This window comes from Ciconia boyciana, chromosome 4 (genome assembly GCF_034638445.1).
Source record: "Ciconia boyciana chromosome 4, ASM3463844v1, whole genome shotgun sequence".
NCBI classification, from domain to species: domain Eukaryota; kingdom Metazoa; phylum Chordata; class Aves; order Ciconiiformes; family Ciconiidae; genus Ciconia; species Ciconia boyciana.
Window position 1 is genome coordinate 43,954,172 of NC_132937.1, and position 11,205 is coordinate 43,965,376.

Below are 11,205 nucleotides of genomic sequence, written 5' to 3' on the forward strand. Positions count from 1 at the left end.
CCTGGGGAAAACTAGCCCCATTCTTCCTTGTTCATCATATTCTGCAATTACATGAAACTCGTTCATATATTGTAGTGATAAAAACACTGAGTGAGAATTGCATTAATATAGAGATACTCTCCTAGAAAATTAACACAATGAACTACCACATAGTTATTTAAGTAAATTGAAAACAGATTTGTCATTGCACATAATCCTCAGGAGGTATCTTTCAACTGTGTTACTTTGCAAAATCGATAACAGGCAATGGACTGCTGACTCTTCCGAGGAGCTGCTCCACTAGCTGGGGGGCACCTGTGCACATCCTGCTTTCCTTTCAGCTGGAGCAAGGACAAGCCAATGGTCAGCACTCTCCACAATCTCATCCCAAATGCCTAAGTAACAGTCTTGTAATATCAGTGTGGAAGAGCAATGACTGATAACGTGGCCTAGCAGAACTGGTTACAGAACCCTTTGTTCCTAGAGTTTCTAAATTGGGGGCTTTTTAAAATGGCACTTATGATGCCACATAGAAGAAATGTCTGCAGAAGGAATGTTTTGCATCTCTCTGAACCATATCCTGAAAAAGAGAACATGTTACTTTATCGGGAGAGCTTTAGGTTTTGGTGTTGTTCCCCATTTTAAAGTGAAGCCCCTACCTAGCATTGTTAACCGTCCAATTCTATCCATCAGAAGAGCGGACACAATATTCCCTGGTAACACTGCCAAAGTTCCCAGGAAATTAACAAAGTAAATCCAGTAGGCACTGTAGTCGTCATCAAAAGAAATCTGGCATCCTGTCCTGATGTGGAAAAATGTGCAATTTATCAATTCACTGTTAACAAATTTATATTGCTCGAGATCTGTGGAAAGAAGAAAAAGAAACATTTCAGGTAACAGCCAACTCCACATGCAGCTTTTGATTAAAAACATTTCAAGTTTAGGCAACTTTAATGACAACTCAGGGCTTTCACTGCTTCGTATAGTGGGACTAGTTATTGCTGTTAATTTTGATACCTTTTTATCTTAATAGAAAAATATGCAAAGCTCATGAAAAAGAGCAACTAAGGCCTGGAATTAGGCAAGTTATATTAATGTATTTCAGCTCTGCTTGGACTGTATTTGGTTAAGGCCTTTCAGCACCAGCTGGTCTTGCATAAAAAGCACTGAGTATCTGCAAACTTCTATTGCTTGGTCTTGCTCAGTATCAGACCTTCTATTTCCACACCAGACAGCCTTTCAGACGAGATTGCCAATCATGCTCAGTTTGGTTCGGCTTTCTTTAAAACAAAACATTCCTACAGAATTCAGATTAAACTAATTTTCATTTCTGAGAAGACCTTGTGGTCTTCAGTTTGAACACAGATGGGTTACTACATGCAACCGTTCAGGCCATTCTTCTTCCAATACCATTTCGGAGATCTCTCCCTATACTTCCACTTTCTTTCTGTTCCTCCTGTCAGCCTTATAACCCGGAATCAAGAATACCTTCCTTCCATGCAAAGCAAGCTGGGTGTTGCTTGCTCTGAAATCTGACTCTATTACTATTATGATTGTTGGAGTTACAGGAAAGCAGTAAGAAATGCCCGATCTTTCCAACAAGCTTAGTTGGCCATGTTCTACTTTCAGTTATGTTTTATTAAACTGAAAAAAAAGAGTCCTTTGTTTAAACATATGAAAATATGCATTCCTATTTTTGTTAGAATACTTAGGAGAGTTAATTATTATAGATTAGATAGTTTGAATCCTGAACTCAGATTCCCATGCCACAGCAAACACGATGAACAAAGTATTTCATCAGTCCCATTTAGTCTAAATAAAAATACACTAGTTAAAGCTACCAGTAAAGCAGTAAACATATTTTCTCCTCTACAGACTGACTCTCTTTAGAGATGATTAAAATTGAAGCGATGTTTATTATCTGAGTCAATATTAGGCCTGCAGTGTCTCCAGTGTGGGAGTGATCCTTTCACTTTTCTGTTATAACATTACGGAGGCCTGTTGCTTTTTATGTTTTTTTATTCCCTACAAGAGGGCTTCTTGTATGCCTTATTAGAAATCCAGAAATTATAAACATAAGATAAGAACATGCAGCTGAACAATGGATGTTCAGGGATTTTTCTCGTAATACCTGTGTTGTAGAAGGTGGTATTCACGAAAGTACAGTTCCTGAAGTATGTGTTCAGTGAAGTAATGTCTTCAAACACACAGTTCTTAAAAAGTGAGTCTTCAAAGGTTACTGATTTAAACTTCATCATAATAAACCTGCCCAATACAAATAATTTCTGTCGGTCTACTTCATAGTTTAGAAAGAGCAACAGATGAAGCTGATGTAGCTATACAGGTCTAAAAACAGAACCCCAGAAACAGTGATTCCTTAAAGGCATGCTGGAGACGTAATTAATGACTAGCTGATTCTAGAACACTATTGTTCAGAAAAAGCATTAATAAGACAAATAGCTCTACATAGCTACCGGCCACACCTGGTAATACCATTTCTGTGATAATATTTCTGTTATTACTTGTCCTTAATCATCAACCAAAACTGATGTCATGACATTCATGGAATAGCCTTGTAAAATCCCTATTACTTGTAATTTGACATTACAGTCAGAAATTGGGAGGTCATGCTCCAGAAAGTCAGTCTCTTGGAATAAACAAGCATCTATTGGTACCAACAAAGTGGAAAGCATGAATTTTTTAAAGAATCTTTATTTCACCAGATGAGCATACTGGGCACTGTGTCAGGCTCAAATGCAAAACATACTGGTCCAAGTGTTAAAAAATGGTTTTGCAAAATGGTTTAACAGGAACATAACAATTACATTGCCAGTTACACAGCTAGATATCTAACTGGACATATGTGTTTGTTACTCCTGTGTCTGTGGATGCAATTGCAATTACTGTGTACATAAAACAAGTATGAACAAATTGTCAGTAGCTTTTCTTATTTCTGCAACGTCCTCCTTCCTACTGACCCTCATTTAACTCCTAGGTCTTTGATCATGACTGTCAATCAAGTCATTCATTGAAAAAGTCAATGATGAAGTGTATTACTAGCAGTAACTTTCTACCTCAATGTTACTAGACCAAAACAATGCTGTAAGCTTTTTTTAGTATAATTCTACAAAATAACATCATTATGCTAACAAAAAAAGACAGATGTAGCAATACATCATTATTTTTGTGATGTCTTTTATTTCACATGAAGGTGTGGAAAAAGCTACAACTAAAAAGGGCAGTTTTGCTGGCAGACTTCACCCAAAGTGGCAACAGTTTGAAAAGCAGTGCTTTAATTGTTATATGGCAGTAAGAACTGTTAAAATGGCAAAGTCTTCCAGACACAGACCTGGCTCTGCTCTAATTAAAGCTGGTGTGACCAGCTAAGTATTTTTCTTATTACAAGACTAATAGTAGCCATAGAAACACACAAAATAAGCTACCTACGAAACAGTAGGAATTACACTCTGTCGCCAACGAAGTCGTTTGAATCACATCTTTATGAGAAAGGAGAGAAAAAGCTAATTGTGGTTACACAGGAAAAGACTTACTAGCTAATGAATTCTTTTTGTGTATTGGCCAGAAGAATGGTGTTTTCAGCCCATTAGTTTTAGTTACTATATCATTTATCATTTGTGACAGACTCTGATTAAAATCAGGCTGGTGTTCACTGTCAACTCATTATCATTTTTCGTATAGCACTTTCCATTTTAAAATGTAGCCTAATTCCAGAGGAGAACAAAGAAAGTTTAGCAATTAGATTAGTCAGTTGGAACAGAAATGACAGACTACGTGTCCTACATTCTTCTGATGCACTTTTTACCTTTGGACAGGAAACATGTTGTGACTATATTAAAATTGGTGTTGTGATGATTTGAATTAAAACCCAACAGAAATGTGATGAAGTAAAAAATTAAGTATTGATGGATCTTCTAGTTAAGAAAGAACATGAAGGAAACACTGAGATTGAGAGTGAGTGCAGTATTGAAACGTTTCTGGAGGAAGAATATAAAATTAGTTCATACTTCTGTGGAAAATGTTTTGTGAATCTCAAATAACTGTCAGAGGCCTATTAGATTTGTTTTAGAGTAGATTAATGTTAGATTTCGTGTTTTATGAGAATTTTCAGTTCAAATTGATAAGACCTCAGTTAACAGAGTACTGTCAGTTACTAACAGGAAATGTTTTTTTGCGTTTAGGAAAACATCTACCTCCTGGAAAGGAGTGGAACTGGAAAGCTATGGCTAGTTTAAAAATGAGATAACTGCTATTTTTTGTCTGCAATGCATAAACCTTTAACAACTGTGTCAAAAATCGAGTTCTTACAACAATAATTTTAAAAGCCCTGTATTACCAAGATCATTAATTTTATTAACTTAGATATAGATTTTCCTATGGAAATAGTAATTACTTAGCACCATGATATCCAGGAGACCATTCACATGGTTCTGTACATTTCTTAAGAGAAACCAGATACCTAAACCAGCTGTGTTTAATTTTCCCCTACGTTATCTAGTTATCTGTAAAGTCCAGATAGAGCCTTAATATATTTATATTCTGTTAAAAAACACGAAAGGCATTGCCAATGTGTTGTTTCCCATTTCAGAGCTGTTCGTACTTTTTATTGATTTACAGTAACATTTAGCTTTTATTTTTCTGTGATAAGATTCTAACCTCTCAAAGTTCAGCATTTTCACAGAAACATTTTTCATAGATATAAGAAAAGAACTGGCAACAGAGATGAAAGTACGTCCTTCCCCAGCCCCCTACAATATGCTGCATGTGTTGGGTCTGAAAACCTTTGAATCCCACTGTGAACGGAAGTATCGTTAACTTAGGCTTTTTGGTCTGTTTTTCAGGATAACAAGGAAGCTGGGTTTGCATGGGGGATCCTTATACAGGAACCACCAGGGCATGTACAGGTCCACTTTTTCACATGCTCCATGAGTCATAAGAAATCAAGAACAGAAATAAACTCCCATTAAAAAGTAACAAAACCATCTATCATTAGCTAATGAAGAAAAATATTAGATTGTTAGGACATGCTTTAAAAGATGCATTTGTTTATTCCAGCCAAGTCAGGATACTAGGAAATATCTAAACCTGTCATTGATGTATTCTCCATTGCTGTGAATCTGATTTTCCAGTGTGAAGTTGAAGACGAAATGTGAAACCTCCTCATTGCGGAAATGTTTCACTCGCGACGCGTACTCATCTGACTGCAGATGTTTAATGACATCGGGAAACCAGACAGATAAGCCGTAGTAGCTGTGAAAAACAGAAAAAGGTCAGTTGCCAATCTCACTTGTGCAGAAATCCATGTGAGGTGAGGATGAGCAGCTCCCTCAGCCGCTTACATGATGGAGCAGTTGCTCCATCATAATAAAATTCTCCATAAAATAAAAATATTGAAAGATGCTGACCCCAGAAGATGCCAGTTTTCTGAAGTAGATATTCTTGATGAGTCAGGCTTGCAACAAAGAACAGACTAACCAATAAATATAATATTTTGTGGAAAGATACTGAGTAAAACCTTTCCGAATAAAAAGGATAATCATAGTGACAGAGATTTGCATGCAGATGATTCTTCTGTCTGTCAAGTCTATAAAAAATGGTTTAAGATCTCAACCACTCTTACCCAAAAGACAGGGTGAACCATACAGCTGTAAGTTTGATGGTATTATCCTTCACTGGGTAGTTGAAGCATCTCATAAACGTCAACCAAATCTGTAAATCATTAGGAAATACATTTATTTTAAATCATATTTTGAACAATTTTGTTAAATGATAGAAGCTTTTTGATTCTGATTTTTTTGCTTCTTCAGGACATCAGCTGAGAGAGCAGATCAGCTCTTTGATACTGGTCACAGCTGTACTTCTGATACAAGTATGTTAATCTCCAGTTATAGCCAGTGTGTGTTCTGTGACTTTCCAGCTTCTTTTCATAGAATCATAGAATGGTTTGGGTTGGAAAAAACCTTTACAGATTGTCTAGTCCAATCCCCTTGTGATGGGTAGGGACATCTTCCACTAGATCAGGTTGGTCAAAGCCCCATCCAACCTGACCTTGAACACTTCCAGGGATAGGGCATCCAGAACCTCTCTGGGCAACCTGTTCCAGTGTCTCACCACCCTCATTGTAAAATATTTCTTCCTAATGTTCAATCTAAATCTATCTTCTTTCAGTTTAAAATTGTTATCCCTTCTTCCTGTCACTACAGGCCTTGGTAAAAAGTCTGTCCCCATCTTTCTCACAAGCCCCCTTTATATATTGAAAGACCACAATAAGGTCTTCCTGGAGCCTTCTCTTCTCCAGGCTGAACAACCCCAACTCGCTCAGCCTATCCTTATAGGAGAGGTGTTCCATCCCCCTGATCATTTTCGTGGCCCTCCTCTGGACCCGCTCCAACAGCTCCATGTCTTTCCTGTAGTGAGGACCCCAGAGCTGGACACAGGACTCCAGGTGGGCTCTCACCAGAGCACAGTAGAGGGGCAGAGTCACCTCCTTGCTGGCCACGCTTCTTTTTATGGAGCCCAGGATATGATTGGCTTTCTGGGCTGCAAACACATGTTGCCAGCTCATATCAAATTTTTTATCCAGCAGTGTGGATTGTGTCCATTAATTTCCCCCTGCTCTGATCACTTAAAACTTTCCTCATCTCTGGGCAGCTTCATGTCACTATCTCAAATAAACCAGACATCTTGTCAGAAATGTTTTCTTCTCACTTCCCAGTATTACACTGCTTTAAGTTTAGACAAACTATATTCCATAATTCAACAGGGACACAGTCAGAGTTTGATCTATCATAACCTATCACAGATAGAAATTGATACTTTAACTATATCAGGAAGAGCTGGGACTACACCCAGGTCAGAGGTGCTACAGCAGAGCTGACCGAGAACAGGGTTTTCCTCTGTCTCTCTCTCTCATCTTAAGATGATCTCCTCCTTTTGAAGAGAAGAGGCAGTTTGTCCTAGGAGGTTTCAGCACACATCAACAACAAGGAAGGTGCTCTGATGCAGGGGCTAGTCCAGTGAGAAAACAAGGGTGTGAGAAAACCAAGTTACAACTCCTTTAAAGCTAGTTTAGTAACAAGGTCAAACCACAACATTTCAATATTCAACTACTCTATTTTTGGACAAATAACTGTAAAAGTAGACTTTCTGGATTTTTTTTTTTTTAATAGGAAAAGTGCCATTTTTCTAAGCAAAGCAATTTTTTGACAAACCTTGGTTTACGACACTTCATCATAGCTCTGGAGAGCTTTTAGATGTCAGATTTTTAACAGCTGTGAAAAGCTATTTTTGACATTCTTGGGGTGTTTTTTTATATTAATAAGACTTTTCTCAGTTTTCATTACAAGGCTTAAAGATCCTGCATAATTTTCGTTTAGCAAAAAAGTAAAAAAGGATATGGAGCACAGTCGCAGTGAGCTTGTATTAAACTCTCTGAAACACCTCTAACGTAGTTTTCTGGTAAAACATTTGACATGCCTAAAAATACATGCAAATACGATGCCTTGTAAAGGTTTTATTAACTTTCATTTACACAATTTGTTCACTACTTTACCATTCGTAAGTCATGTGGCCACCTCAAGCTCCTGCTAATGATTTTTCATCTCATCATGTGTCACCATATGCATCATGCATATCAAATGATATGCATTCCCAGTTGTGCTGGTTTTGGCTGGGGTAGGGTTAATTTTCTTCATAGGAGCTAGTATGGGGCTACGTTTTGGATTTGTGCTGGAAACAGTGTTGATAATACAGGGATGTTTTCGCTATTGCTGAGCAGTGCTTACACAGAGTCAAGGCCTTTTCTGCTTCTCACCCCACCCCACCAGCGAGTAGGCTGGGGGTGCACAAGGAGTTGGGAGGGGGCACAGCTGGGACAGCTGACCCCAGCTGACCAAAGGGCTATTCCATACCATATGGCGTCATGCTCAGCATATAAAGCTGGGGGAAGAAGAGGGAAGGGGGGATGTTCAGAGTGATGGCGTTTGTCTTCCCAAGTAACCGTTATGTGTGATGGAGCCCTGCTTTCCTGGAGATGGCTGAACACCTGCCTGCCCATGGGAAGGAGTGAATGAATTCCTTGTTTTGCTTTGCTTGTGTGCGTGGCTTTTGCTTTCCCTATTAAACTGTCTTTATCTCAGCCCATGAGTTTTCTCACTTTTACCCTTCTGATTCTCTCCCACTGTGGGGGAGTGAGCGAGCGGCTGTGTGGGGGCTTAGTTGCCGGCTGGGGTTAAATCACACCACCAGTACATATTTTATTGTGCTGCTTGGGAATATGGCTTTGTAATTATTAGCCACCACTTGTGTGAAGACCAATGCAGCGTTTTCCTCCTCAGAAGTTGGGACCAACCTCTGTGATTCACCTGTGTCTCTTCTGGGTCAGGAACCTTACACTGGTTCCTGAATCTCCCAGTTGCACGGAAAATGTAGCATTGCAGATATCACCAGCATGAGTTCTATCAATCCCATTTCTGAAGGCTAATTAAAAAGAAGAAAGCTGATTATAGAATAAACCGAGATGTTGTTACTTACACCATATAGCTCTGTGCGAATTCTAACAAAACACCTCCTGTACCAAGTTCCTGTATTGCTCTCTATTTCTATGAGCTCATCTATCTGCTTTGGAGTTTTGATTCTGTTAACCTAGAAATAAAAACAAACAGCAAATATTTGCATTTTCTTGAATCATTAACCTCCAGTCGAGGAGTATTGAAAGGTTTTAATAAATCCTATAAACTAAAAATTAGCAGATGTTAAACCTGTGTCTACACCAGAAATGCTTTAGAAATATAAGGGACTAGTAGCACAAAATAAAGCCAAAGTTCATTACAGATGCAACTGTATTGAAAAAGCTCAAAGCATGCAGGAAATCCATTTCCTCTGACTGAAACAAGCTTTTACTGTCGGGTTCTGCTAGAGTGTTGCTGTGCATACCACTAATGCCACAAAGGATAAAACATTATTTAAACCCTCAGTTACCCATGTCCACAGTTTGCCATCAAGTTGTTTCTGACTTGCTATCACAACATTGTTGAAAGTCTATTGATTAAAGATACGGTAATGAAAATAGAAATATTTGAAATTAATTATTAATTATTTGAAAAATTAATAGTTTAATAACATTTTTCTTTTGTACTTATTTCCTGTAGTGTTAGACGGGGAACTCTCTTTTTCTTTTGGATGCTGACTGTAACTATCCTTTTTAATGAAGAGAGGAGGAGTTAGGTGAAATGATGTGGAACCACACATGTTATTGCTGTTATGAGCAATCATCTACTTCATCTAAAGTGAAATGATATAAACAGACATCAGGGAAAAATACAGAATTACCAGTGACAGAGAATGTGATGTTGCCTACAATGCTAATTTTCACTTGCACTCTCCTGCGTAGCAGAACAAGAATGTGTTATATGGTCTTTCCAGACACTGGACCTCAGAAATTTATACCATTGTATGGTTTTGGTTTTGGCTTCTGCTCTGGTCCCAGGTTCATAGTGATATCACAAAAGGCAGTGTATTCATCCACAGTTTATTTAAAAAGAAGACAAACAGAGAATGGAAAGAAAATAAATAAAATGGGGAAAGGGACTGACACATAAGGAGGAAGAGAGCAACAGACTGAGTGTTCAATGTTTGGCTGTAGTTTCTGAAGGTAGCAATAGCTTGTGTGTCATCTTAACAGAATGACAAGACCATCACTCACAGATGTATCATAGTGGATAACAGGACACCAGGGAATAGTAGTATTGATGGTAAAACTCTAGTTTTCAGCCCACTGCTTTTACAGATGTACACTGTTTAAGATGCACCAGCAGCCTCATCCCATGAACAAAACCAAAAGCCTACTAAGTGGTTTTAGCTATAACCACCCTAATTTCTGAAATACTGCAGTTCACTGTCTTGCCAAACCATGACTATATCAAAAGCCTATACCCTTCTTGTCATGCCTCTTGCAATAGCAATAATCCTGTCTGCATCATTCAATTGATTTTAAGCTTTTCTTAAACTGCTTTTATGAAACATGTTATACAAAAGACTGAGTTGAGTAGTCCAAGATTATTTAAGAGCTTGTACATACAGACATTCTCACATGCCACACCTCCGGGCAGAAAGGGCATGTGTTTTGAATCACGCTGTATAAACCAGTACCACTCTTGTAGGCTCAGGGACAGCCTTTTCACTATCCTGGCCACCTGGCTCATTTGGAGCTGTGGAGATTGGGGGACACATGTATATATCCTAGGACCAGTGTATGTGACTGGGGACAAAAAGCCCCTGGCCTTGATGGTTCTTTAACATAAGAAAAGTCCTATTGAATCAGGACAATGGTCCATCTGGACCATGCAAATTCAGCTGTCAGTATATGAAGAATGAAAGAAAAAACAATAAAGAATACCTATTTTAATGAAAATGGAACTTCTGTTCAAAAGAAATATGCAATGTTTTAAATTTTACAAAATCAAGGCGTGCTGCAAAGCAAAATGTTTACAGAAAAAAAGATTAATACACAGCAATGAAAGAGTTTAGAGAATTTTGGTTTTATGGATACAAAGATTTTTTTTTTACTTAAACATTTAAACCAATAGATCTAATGAATGTATATTTTCAGGACCCAGGAAGGTAATTAAGCATGTACATAAAAGTTTAACTTGGGTAGTCCCGTAATAGAAGATACTATGAACTTACTGCCATCTCTGTTAGTGTCACTGCTCTCAGGAGAGATTTTCAAAAGTATTAAGAGCTACCACCTCCACAGTCAGCAACTAGAATACATCCATTTTGGAGTTTCTAAGTCTAAAACCAACTGTTCATCAGTTGATGCCTTCTCTGTTCTAAAGGTTTGAAGATAAAATCCTCAATAATATGAGTAACAAGAATAAACATGACTTGTGATAAAAGCTTCTAGGAAAAGATGACATCAATATAATTAGGAAAACGTATAAAAGGAAACCACACTAAAACTATAGCACTAATGGAGAAAAAGTTACATCAGCTGTAGAGTTAGAAAACATACTATCGAAGTGTATCTGATGTAACTAGTGACATGAAGTGGAGGAAAATACTAACACATAAATCATAGAATGGTACTGGATGAAGTAATGGGGTTTTGGAGAGCTATGTGAATAAATTACTGAGACAAAATGTCACAATATCCAGGACTAACTTATATTAAAAAAAAGAAACTCTAAAAGGATGTCTCAAACAAAT

The 11,205-nt window shown here is 37.9% G+C and overlaps 1 protein-coding gene across 1 annotated transcript in view; it reads right to left on the reverse strand.

Moving 5' to 3' along the window:
- The window catches only part of SV2C (synaptic vesicle glycoprotein 2C), an 82,394-nt gene that overhangs the window by 10,723 nt on the left and 60,466 nt on the right, over positions 1-11,205 (reverse strand). Inside the window, exons 6-10 of the mRNA XM_072859405.1 lie at positions 8,530-8,640; positions 5,618-5,706; positions 5,083-5,247; positions 2,111-2,244; positions 639-842 (exon numbers count right to left, since the gene is read on the reverse strand). Of these exons, the coding sequence (XP_072715506.1) occupies positions 639-842; positions 2,111-2,244; positions 5,083-5,247; positions 5,618-5,706; positions 8,530-8,640 (703 nt within the window). The remainder of the gene's footprint in view (positions 1-638; positions 843-2,110; positions 2,245-5,082; positions 5,248-5,617; positions 5,707-8,529; positions 8,641-11,205) is intronic.